At 45.2% G+C, this 11355-nt stretch overlaps 2 protein-coding genes across 2 annotated transcripts; one reads left to right on the forward strand and one right to left on the reverse strand.

Moving 5' to 3' along the window:
* Positions 1-2957: 2957 nt before the first annotated feature.
* On the reverse strand, positions 2958-7329 carry LOC136456509 (protein farnesyltransferase subunit beta-like). Its single transcript, XM_066456409.1, has 13 exons — positions 7006-7329; positions 6570-6656; positions 6332-6473; positions 5732-5814; positions 5600-5653; positions 5450-5501; positions 5319-5383; positions 5153-5209; positions 5007-5079; positions 4715-4801; positions 4497-4638; positions 3939-4045; positions 2958-3637 (listed from the first exon to the last, which is right to left on the reverse strand). Exons 1-13 carry the CDS (start codon positions 7281-7283, stop codon positions 3401-3403), a joined length of 1464 nt encoding a protein of 487 aa, XP_066312506.1. The 5' UTR covers positions 7284-7329; the 3' UTR covers positions 2958-3400.
* Positions 7330-7446: 117 nt separating this feature from the next.
* Positions 7447-10717, forward strand: LOC136456508 (pentatricopeptide repeat-containing protein At4g32450, mitochondrial-like). The gene is made up of 2 exons (XM_066456408.1): positions 7447-7740; positions 8200-10717. The coding sequence occupies exons 1-2, from the start codon at positions 7622-7624 to the stop codon at positions 10364-10366; spliced, it is 2286 nt and encodes a 761-aa protein (XP_066312505.1). The 5' UTR covers positions 7447-7621; the 3' UTR covers positions 10367-10717.
* The last annotated feature ends 638 nt before the right edge of the window (positions 10718-11355 follow it).

Consider the following 11355-nt stretch of genomic DNA (forward strand, 5'->3'; position numbering starts at 1 on the left):
GGAGGCCATGTGTGTTGTGGCGCCCGTATCGAGGAACCATTCGGTGCCGCCGCCGCCGGGGTTGTTGATGGACATATTGTTGAGGGCGGAGTAGAGTCCGACCGGCTCAGCTCCTGAAGATCCGGCATGGAAGGCAGCATCGAGCGATGGAGCGGAGAGGGCCGCCATGGCGTGTGGGGGGTTGACGCCGGGACGTGATCCAAGAACGCTGGGTCTCCACGCGTTCATGGGCCACGCCTGGACGACACCCTGCCATGGGTTGTGGGCAGAGGCCCACTGTGGTGGTGGAGCGCCGCCGCGATGCATCTGAGGACCGCCAGAGCCGTGGCCGCCGGAGGTGTTCTGTCGATTGCGACCATCAGAGGCCTTGCGCTTGCGACGGTCGTTGGCGCCGTTGCTGGCCGTGGGGAGTGTTGGTGGAGTGGGCGCGGCAGTCTTGGAGGCAGAGGTGTTCGCGGCCGATGCAAGAAGAGCAGTTTGCGCCTCCATCTGGTGGGAATGCCGGATCCGATGTTCTTCCTGCAGGAGATAGGATTTGGTGTAGAGGAATGTGGGTGGAGGGTTCATGGTGGAGAGAACAGCAATCGCCTAGCTGAACTTGTTGTTCAGCCCGCGCAGGGTGTTGATGATGAGAGCCGGATCTGAGACAGCAGAGCCACAGTCGTAGAGCGTGTCGGCGAGGCGCTTGAGGCGGCCGCAGTACTCGCCGATGCCCATGTCACCCTGGAACAGGCTATGGAACTCCTGTTGGGCATACACGACGCGCTGCAAGCTGTTGTCGAGGAATTGGCCGGTGATCGCCATCTAGGTGGAGTAGGCGTTGGCGTTGGGCCGGTTGACATCGTTCCATATCTCCTTGGACACGGTGTTATACAGCCAGGAGACGATGCAGGCGTCGACCTGGAGCCATTCGGCATCGTCGATCATGGCGGCGGCATCCACTGTGCCGTCGATGTGGTTGAGGAGGCCGAATTTTTTGATGGTGAGCTCGATGAAGGAACGCCATTGCCTGAAGTTTACATCGTCAGAGGAGAGAACGACAGGAACATGGCTTCGGATATTGAGCAAGACAAGAGTGGAGGCAGAGGGTGGAGCGGGATCAGCAGGCCCGGCGAATGGGTTTGTGGCCGACGAGTGAGCAGACCCAGGGGAGGTCGCCATGGCAGGGAGGAGCGGAAGCAGGGGGTGGGCTGAGAGGAGCGGAAGCAGGTGGGTGGGGATCGAAATTAAGCTGATACCATGTGAGATGAATGAACGCTCGAATCATTCATTGTGCAGTGTACAGGTACATATACAAGGTGCCGGTCAATGCTAGCCAAGTAAAACTAACAGACTCCTATATACTTGGATCAGCTGAGGACCAGGCTACTGACGCTATGCGTTTGGATTACAACTGAAGGAACTGGTCTTATGCTAGCTAACTAATTCCTGTAGAATAGGTCGCTGACACTATTGATGGAGGGAAAACAGACAAACATGTTTGACTCCAACGATTGTGGCTTACTCTACATGTTTTTTTTTCTCTCGACTGTACCACGAGGTACATATTTCATTAAGAGGAAGAAGAGTTATTAAAGTACAAAGCTAGCGGAAATCCAAGGGTTACCGTTCCCAACAAATTATCCCTAAAACACATGCCGGAAAAGGAAGCAACCGACACAAAGAGACACGCTCTTGCAGCACAAATTCAACAAAGCTGCGACGTGCATGACCAAAGTGGCCACACACATGTTTTGGTTCCTGCGTGTTTTACGGACGAGAACAAGACTTTCCACGAGGAATGGTAAAGCTCATTCCTATGATCCAAACGCTACATGACGTCAGCAAGGTAAAGGAATCGTGTTCCTGTAAAATTCCTTTACCTATCCTCCGTTCCAAACACGCTCTTAACAATTTGCAAGAGACTTGATAGTGGTTTTATGGAGAAATGAAGCTCACCAAGAGAACACTGAGCCACATTGATTTAGTCACCGTAGAAAATTGCAAGGCCACGAGATAGAGGTGGTGGGGGGTGGGTGGGGGGAAGAAAAGAAAATGATGACAATAGTAAGACATTAGCAAGGTTCGTGTGTCCTTAAACCCGGCTTGATCCGCTTATTTTTTTATCCGAAATAATGTTTTTCTCTCACAAATTCATCCAGCATTCCTCCAAACCATCCAGATTCCTCCAGAATTCAGACAAGCGAACAGGCCCATTGATTGATGATTGTTATAGAGGACGGGCTAATGGATGTACCAGTGGAGAGAGAGAAATTATAATGGTTCTGTTCTGCAGCACTACTTCTTCAGCGATACTTTTCAGCGAACGAACAATGCTTTCGTCTCACAACAAATCAGCATAAGCCAAAATTAAGCTAAATCAAATAAACAAACAAAACTATTTACAAAAAAAAATTCTGAACTAATAAAGAAATTTAAGAAGCTAGATACCCGCGTGCATGCATTATTGCGTGAGTTCTTTGACCCTTTGCTGACTAAAAAGGTTAAAAAAATAAGTTATTATAAAGCCTACTTGTATTTTGATGAAATGTTCAATTTGCAATAAGCCACACAACATGCACAATCATAGAATGGTTCGTAAAACGTCAGGTTGGTAGCCGTGTCCCTGAGATCTTCAACCAATATCCCAATTTGGGAAACAGCCTTTTGCTAGGAACCGAGCTGCACTGCACACTGTCGACGAGGGCACGAGGCAGCATGCTCTGGTGGCGTCCACTATGGCTCACTTATCTTCTGGCAATGGTTTTGCTTGGCTTATTACCTGCCTACAAGCAACCTCAGCTGGTTCAGGTACCATCTAATCATGCATTTAACTCATAACATAATACATACAAACACTTGGTTCTAGCATTCACAGATCACTATGCTGCATCTAACGCTGCACTTCTGGTACATTTTTAATTAATAATAAACACCAGTAACATAATTCAAGTCGCCAACATCACAACCAAGAGAGATTTATCCAGGCAATGCACCTGACCAAACATACAGATACCCTCGTATAAAAAAAACTCGACCTGCGGGGGTTATGACGGCCCCCGGGTTTTCCCTTTAAGATCTTCTCACACAGATCGAGAAAACCCCCGAACCCCCGCCCCCATCCTGACACAGCGGTATCCGTTGCCCTGTGAGAACCGGGCCGGGCCATAACTGCGCTTTGGCACATGGGGACAGGCGAGGGGATTTTTTTAACCTCAGCCTGAAATTCGCTCCCACGGGAAGTCGAACTCGGGACCTGAGGAGTGCCGCTGGGTCACCTAACCGTTTGAGCTAGGCGCCCTTTGGCCAGATACCCTGGTATAACACGACTAAGGTATGTAAATCAAAAGTTACTGTTATCCGTGCAAATAATACAATCCCACACAACCCTAGCCAATTGTTCTTAGGTTCTAACATTAGATCACTCTTTTGAAAAGAACTCATAGGCTGTATGGTATTTATCCAGGACAACATTGTAGAGTGGATGGATTGGCTCAAGCAAATTAGAGTACGGTCCAAGCACATGCTGAGGTAATGGGCATGAATCCGCATCAGTCATGGCACTGTACTGGCTAACTGAGAGACCACTGAGGCAGTAGCATGAATGATAGTGATCTCTGTTCTTTCCAGGCTTATCCCTCAAGCCTCCCTCTAGTACCTGAGTTACAGAAGCAGTTGTCATCTTAACTTAATCTGAGATCTCAACTCCTCAACAAATACTCCCTCTGTTCCAATTTATAGGTCGTTTTGGCATTTTTAGGTACATAACTTTTGCTATGTATCTAGACATATCGTATATCTAGGTGCATAGCAAAAGCTATGTACATAGGAAAGCCAAAACGACCTATAATTTGGGGCAAAGGGTGGTAACAACTATAATAAGATGGCATTGCAGAATTTCACATTCTGGTGATAAAACTCTGCATATGAAAATAATATTGTATTTAAAGTTATCTCACCTGTGAACAAAGTAGGATGTATTGTTGCAGGGCAATGTTATGGAAGAGTGGGCCAATTTGGTTGCTCTGTTGTATAAAATCAAATCCAAACTTTGCATAATCCACAGCTTCAGGAGGAAAACAAGCAAAACACATGAGTATGATGACATAAATTAAGCCCCCCAGAATTTGTAAATCAATACGTCAGTTCAGTTCAGGTCATGATCTTGTGGGTGCATTATAAACTCGCACATCAAATGCACCAAAAGTATAAACAGTATGAGGAATGACATTAGGTTGCCAGTAAGCAGATCAAGGTTTTAAAATTTGATAACCGGTACTGTTCGCTCACCCACCTACTAGCAAACATACAGCAAAACGGGCTTTTTAAGTTATCAGTGCATTGCTGGCATGGTACGAGGAATAAATGAGTTCCAATCAGTTACAATTTACATCGATCTGGAACCGTTTCTATTTTTTGTTTTAAAATTTTACAAAACTTCTTTCATATTTGTCACAAACAAAATGACGAAATAATTTTCATTTCATAAGAAAATTATGGATGGTCCTGATTCTTACCAGAGGAAAACTTTTTCGCAGTGCACCCATATGAACTGGTGCTGCAGGCATCCTCTCCTGATGGCCTTTTGCAGAAATACGAGGACTTCAATTGCTTATCAACAATCGTAATTAACTTTTGTGTTAAAGCAATGGCAGCTCCCTGGTCACACACTAGATTTCTGTTACATGGAGCACAACATGTGGCAAAGATAACAGTAGACAGATGTTACAATTACCTGCCAAAAGGAGTAGCAACCGTCAACCAATTTATTATTTCGTCCTTGAAATCCGCATTCCACTCCTTGACGAAAAGCCACCCAACCCTAAATGGTGAAGATGTCAGCAACAACGCCAAATGGTGTTGTAATAAAAACAAATGTTGCATCAGCCAAACACACAAGTATCGACTACTTGTCATGCACTTTCACCAAAGGACCTAAAAGAATAACTTCATGGTCTAATACACAAAAACACATCATAATTATAGAAGTAAATTAAATAAACTAAGGGAGGAAGAGGTTGTCTTACGATCAAGCTAGGCAAGTCAACTTTCTCTGCCTCATTAAGCAGGATCAAAGCAGCCAATCCACAGAACATATACCTTATGAAAGCAACTTTTGTTAATGTTCTTAACATATAAATTTGGAACTTTACAGAAATCCTCAGAAACATACCCACCATGTGCTTCAGCATAAGGCTCCCCAGCAATACCACCTTCATAAGTTTGACAACTGCAGTCATCATATAATATATCAATTGAGCAACATTCTAGAAAAGAACTGTGACCAAGCAACAATTTTTGCAACTGAAAAAAATGCATTTATATAACACAAACAAAACCTTGCTATGTAGTCGCCAACGCCTTTTGCCAGTTCAACATCAAGAATATTCACAAGGCTGGCAACCTAAGGTCAACACCAGGAAATATCAAGTAACTGCAGAAAAATCGTGAAGGACCACAAGAAACTCACCGATATAGCGGTGTAGGAAGCACGGACATCAATTTCACCACCATCATGCATTCTAGGGCAAAGGAAAAATGAGTGGCAGGCATAACCTCAGAAGGAGCTACAAATGAGAAGGTGGTCTCTGTACATTATCCATGCTGATAGGTTGCGTACCTGAAAGCACCTGATATATCTTTCATCCGAAGCATAAACTTGTACAAGTTGTCCCTGACCAACAAGATAAACATTATTAACAAAATGACTCATGTAAAGCAGATCTTGCTGTAGAGCAACCATGAGATTTACCTATTGATTGATGACAGTGCTCTTTCACTCCCTATTGTCACAAGTGTATTTACGGCAGCATAAGTCGTAGCTAGGTGAGGCAACTGCAAAGGACGTGGACAAAAGAATGTCTAAAAAAACTACAATTTACCCTCTTGAATGACTCAACATAAATGAACTCAAACTAACTTTATAAATCAATAACAAACAAGATTTCTGGTTAAAAACTTATGCTAATTGAATGAGAAGGCTAAATCAAAGCACCCAATAATGTAGCTTTGCTATCAAAAAAAGATAACCTTGAGTATACAAATCCAAAGCATAGTACCCACCGTCACTGGCACGTATTTTGTTTGTTACATGGACATCCTAATATCAATTAAAAATGTGACTGCAACAACAAACATATATGTCTTCAGTGTTTCATTGGACATATCCAAGACTAATGGTTCAGGCACGTGAATAGCTGTCTTCCAAGCACTCCAATCTAAGGCTAAGTCTTTGGGTATTATTAGCTCAAAAGTCAAAGATATTATCTAAAAAAATCAATGCAAATAGCAAAATCAAAGATATTATTAGCTCAAAAGTGTGGGGCTCAAAAGGTTTTGAGATTGGAGCAACCTGTCCAGGTCCACCACTATATCCACCATCTTTATCCTGACATCGAGCTAAGAAGTCTATGATATCATTCTCAAGATCATCATCAAGTGCTTCATCCAGCAAAGCAAGTGGATGAACCATCCAGTAGCACAGCCAAGGGCGACTGAAACCAATGAAAAGCAATACCAGAACAAATATGCATTAGTGCCACAATCAAACAGGATATACTAAAGATAACTTAACCATGCACAATCATTACTTGGCATCTAGAACATGAAAGGCTGGCCCGAGATGCCTCAGCCCACGCGTCAGATACTCGATATGTTGATCACGCCACAGCTCTAGCCTGCACAGAAAACAACTCGACAACAAAAGCCTATGATGAGGAGGCAGTGGACACCCTAATATCAACTCCCATTCAAATGTTTGTGTATAACACGCTGTCCAACAACAAATAAATAGCAGTATTAAGCGTCTGTAAGCACCAAATCAGGAACCCTGCACTGAACTATCTGGTGCTACAGCTAAAGTTATCACAGGACTAGCCATTTTTTCAAGCTACAGCCTGTCAGTCAAATTCTCCAATTTCCAAACTAAACCCATGCGTCGAGATCCGCATAGTCCTGCCGTCAGCCGGGGATATCTCTATCTCCTAATAGAAGTGAGAAAACTAGCGTGCGCTCGGGGATGCTCACATGATGGATTTCGTGTTGGGCGCGGCCCCGAAGAGGGCGCGGTAGATGTCGCCAACCCTGGCTTCCACCTTCATCTGCTCCACCTGCGTCACTGTGAGCCTCGGGAGCTCGGGATCCGCCGCCGCAGCCGGGTCGTCCCCGGTGGGAGGCGCCGACTGCGGGGAGGGGTCCATGGACGCAGCGGCCTGGGGCGGAGTCAGAGGCGGGGCGCCGCCGCTTGGCTGCGCTCTCGAGTGCTGCGGCCTGCGGCTTCGGCTGCGAGCTCTGTGCTGCGGCATGTGCGGGGGTCCCGGCTCTCGGCTGCTTCGGTGTTGTGATGATGGGCCCGGAGTGGAGCAATCTTGCGATGCCACGAGACGGGTGAGCCCAACCAATGATACGTTGAGCCGGCCCAGTCACTGACCAGAACTATGTTACCCAGCCCGATAGCCGCACCGAACCCACGACGGCACCGCGGCAATCCATTCCACAGCCACGCGACGCACGGCCGACCGCAGGCAGCGCTTCTCCTTGGCGGCGGGGGGCAGCCGCCGCTTCGCCTTCGCGAGGGTTTTAGCGACGAAGAGAAAGGGGAGGAGGCGAGCGACGTGGGAGGTACAGAGGGAGAGGGTGGGAGATGGCTGCCATGGTTGGAGCGCGCAGGGCGCTCTTAGCCGCCCGGTTCTCCCCTCGCGGCGCCATCGCGGCGTCGGCCGCGCCAGCGCCCCTCTACCGGCGCGTGGATTCGCCGCCCAGGTACTGTACCACTACCTCGGTGGTGTCTCGTTGATTCATATATGACGCGATGCTATTCCTTGTTGGTAATCTTTTCTTTTTCTAGACTAGAGTTGGGAGATCTTCTCTAGCGATTTGGTTCTCGGTAAACTGTTCCTCTGTTGCTAAGAACGGAACAGAATATAACTTAAAAAAAGTAGCCAATTGTTCGGGGGAAGGAAATTTCTATTCATTGTGGCCTGATTAGAACATGAAATGACACCTTGGTCCTTGGCCATAGTAATTCTAATTCGTGTTTTCTGTTCATTAGAACGTCTCTTGTTACGTTTAATCCTAAAAATATGTAGTTTCACTACTTATCTGATCCAGATGCGGTCTTTTCAAAAGAAAAGAAAAAACACTTACCTGTTACGAGTGGCATTGCACCTGAAAATTTCCAATTCTGGGTCATCCTAAAAGCATGGTTCTTTTATCTTGCAGACTTCCAGCTGAAAGAGTTTGTCTGCAGTCTTGGGTTCCACATCGAGGGGCTGGCAGTTTTGCATCTGAACGGACTGATGAAGACTATCAGCGCGAGTGGGGACAAAACAAAGCAGGTAGCTACGCTGAATACCGTTCAAACGGCTCTAACCTCCAACTTCAGAGAGATGTCCCTTCAGCTGGTTCCACAACAGGTATTCACAAAAATAGGGGTGTGGATGTTGGTGGTAGTTCTGAGCAACATTACAGAAGTGGTGGATCATATGGATTTCGAAACAGTCATCAGCCGTATACTGGTGCAAGAGCGAATAATGAGACATCTGGATATAATACATTGCAACCTTACAGAGGTAGTGGTGCATACAGCCAGCAAGGCCTTGATGGGTATTTTCCAAATGATCGTCAACAGTACAATGGCACAGAAGCTACATATAGCTCTGGATACAACTCCCAAAGTAACCAGAAGATTTATGAAGGAGAAGGAGCTAATTATGGGCAGTACGGATATGGTCCTTCAGGACAAGCATGTCCAAACCCAATTGGAAATAACCAGCGAGTGCAGAAACAGCAATATGTTGATCATAGATCTGGGGGAAGTTATCCAGATAGATCGGGGAATCATCCCTCTCAGTATGTAAATCCAACTCATTTCCATAAGGAGCATGTTGCAGGGTTTCAGCAAGGCAACAATAGTAATTTTGGATATAATGCTTCGCAGGCGTATCAAAGCCCTCATTTCACTTCGCAGGCTGATACACATGGTACTCCTCAAGGATATTCCATGTACCTAAATACAGATGCACAACGCCTCTCTCATGGAGTTCATCAAGAAAAACATTCACATGCGCAATCTGCTGGATCATTTGGGAACCACTTAAACAGTGCACCTCATGAAGATGACAAATATCACCAGTCGCTACAGGGCAACCCTTCAAATGTTGGATCGCCTTATGAAGTACCTAAAGCCGGCGGCAAACACAAAGGTACTGTTGAAGAACTGGAGAAGTTTTGTGAAGATGGCAATGTAAAAGAAGCTTTGGAAGTTCTGGCTATGCTAAAGGAAAACAGAATTGTGTTACATGCTCCTCATTACTTCAGATTGATGCAAGCATGTGGTGATGCAACTGCGCTCTCAGAAGCAAGATTAATACATAGTCAAATTTCTGAATCATCACTTGTTGTTGATACAGATTTTCAAAACAAAATTCTAAAGATGTATGCTAAGTGTGGTTCAATGGAAGATGCAAAAAAGCTTTTCAGTTCTATGGATCATCATAATTTGACTTCTTGGAACACTATGATCTCAGGTTTTGTGCATAATACCCTTGGTGAAGAAGCAATAGATTTTTTCGATCGGTTTAAGCAGACAGGGGGTAAGCCAGATCTTGGCATGTTCAGACATGTTTTCCTGGCCTGTGGAATTTTGGGATCTGTTAATGAAGGAATGTTGCATTTTGAATCCATGCAGAAAGATTTTGGCATACATCCCACTATGGAACATTATGCAAGCATTATTAGTATGCTTGGACAGTCTGGCTACATTGCTGAAGCCTATGAATTTGTGGAACAGATGCCTGTGGAACCAAGCATTGAGGTATGGGAAAATTTGATGAACATGTGTCGACTTAATGGCTTTTTAGAGCTTGGAGATCGTTGCGCTCAAATCATAGAGCGCTTGGATTCTTCTAGGCTGAATGAACAGTCTAAAATGGGTCTTTTCCCTGTCAATGCTTCAGACCTTGCAAAGGAAAAGGAAAGGAAAAAGGCAAGTGTTGCTGAAGCTCGGAGCAAGGTCCATGAATACAGAGCTGGAGACCGATCCCACCCTGACACTCCTAAGATCTATGAAGAGCTGAGGTACTTGTTGGCTCACATGAAAGAAGCTGGGTATATTGCTGACACTCGATTTGTTCTTCATGATGTTGATCAAGAAACCAAAGAGGATGCTTTACTTGCTCACAGTGAGAGGCTGGCTATCAGTTACGGTCTTATAACAAGTGCTCCCCGCTCGCCTGTTAGAGTTATAAAGAATCTTCGGTCATGTGGAGACTGTCACACGGCTTTCAAGATAATCTCGAAACTTGTCGGCCGTCAGATCATTGCAAGGGATGCAAAGAGGTTCCACCACTTTGAAAATGGTGTGTGCTCTTGCAAAGACTACTGGTAAACAAGATGATAGCAGTCCGCATCTTAGTCAATTTTGATCTGCACAAGACCGCTATAGGTTGTTTATATGCTGAAGGTAGGCTGATGCCTATCTTAGCTGATAGTTTCATGTCAGGGACATGATGTATGATGTCATCAGGGACAAGCAGGCCTTAAGCCTCTCTAGTGTTCTATTTTGCAGGTTATACGTTAAGCCTGAGTTTTTGCTTTAACGACTGTTGTCTCTGATTTGTTACTTGCCACCAAAATAAAACAGTAGAATGTAATTGGGTTGTGGTCCCCTGGCATGTAAACTTTGATTCAGCTAAGCTTTCTGACTGCATTCTGTATCCATTGCTTATAGCTAGCAAAATCTTGTCCTTGTACCTGTTTGGCTTCAGCTCGGGATTGGGCTTCCTTTGCCTCTGGACTCTTGAGTCGAGTTTCTAAAGAAATCTGCTACTAGAGATGATCGGGAAGTCAAGTATTCTGGGCTGTTTAATATCGTTTAGCTTGTTCTGATGGATTGATTTTGCGTGTGGATTTACTTTTTCCCATTGGTTCTAGTTTTTTTGCATTTTATAATGTTGCTCTGCACCCAAAGATCAATGGAATTTGTTGCATTTGTCTGTACCATGGAGATGCAAGCCGATTTGTTATCCGTTGTTCGTAGATGATCAATGGAACTTGAGATGCAAGCCGATTTGTTATCCGGTGTTCGTACTTGCAGTCATAGGGGTATGGCGATGATGACGAGCAGAGACGACGAAGGTAGCGGAGGTAAGATCACCATGCCAAAGAAGAGGTAATAGGACCAAGTAATCCAGGCAAACAAACATGAACCAGCCAATACAGGCTTAGCTAGCTGATAACTAAACACGACTAGATTGTGTTGACATGGACAGGCTTAAGATAGCGAGTTATATTTCTAGCCAAGCTTACCGTATAGAAACACCAAACACACCCTAAGTTTTCCCGTTGCCCCGCGTATATGAATTTTGCTTGGATTTC

This window comes from Miscanthus floridulus, chromosome 6 (assembly GCF_019320115.1).
Source record: "Miscanthus floridulus cultivar M001 chromosome 6, ASM1932011v1, whole genome shotgun sequence".
Taxonomy (NCBI): domain Eukaryota; kingdom Viridiplantae; phylum Streptophyta; class Magnoliopsida; order Poales; family Poaceae; genus Miscanthus; species Miscanthus floridulus.

Excerpts from the sequence above, each read along its gene's own strand:
- LOC136456508 (XM_066456408.1), top strand. The coding sequence starts at position 7,622 with ATGGCTGCCATGGTTGGAGCGCGCAGGGCGCTCTTAGCCGCCCGGTTC. Across the intron at positions 7,741-8,199 it reads CGCGTGGATTCGCCGCCCAG|ACTTCCAGCTGAAAGAGTTT; the intron begins GTACTGTACCAC and ends TTTATCTTGCAG.
- LOC136456509 (XM_066456409.1), bottom strand. The coding sequence starts at position 7,283 with ATGCCGCAGCACAGAGCTCGCAGCCGAAGCCGCAGGCCGCAGCACTCG. Across the intron at positions 6,474-6,569 it reads TTTCATGTTCTAGATGCCAA|TCGCCCTTGGCTGTGCTACT; the intron begins GTAATGATTGTG and ends CATTGGTTTCAG. Across the intron at positions 4,046-4,496 it reads TGCGAAAAAGTTTTCCTCTG|CTGTGGATTATGCAAAGTTT; the intron begins GTAAGAATCAGG and ends TTCCTCCTGAAG.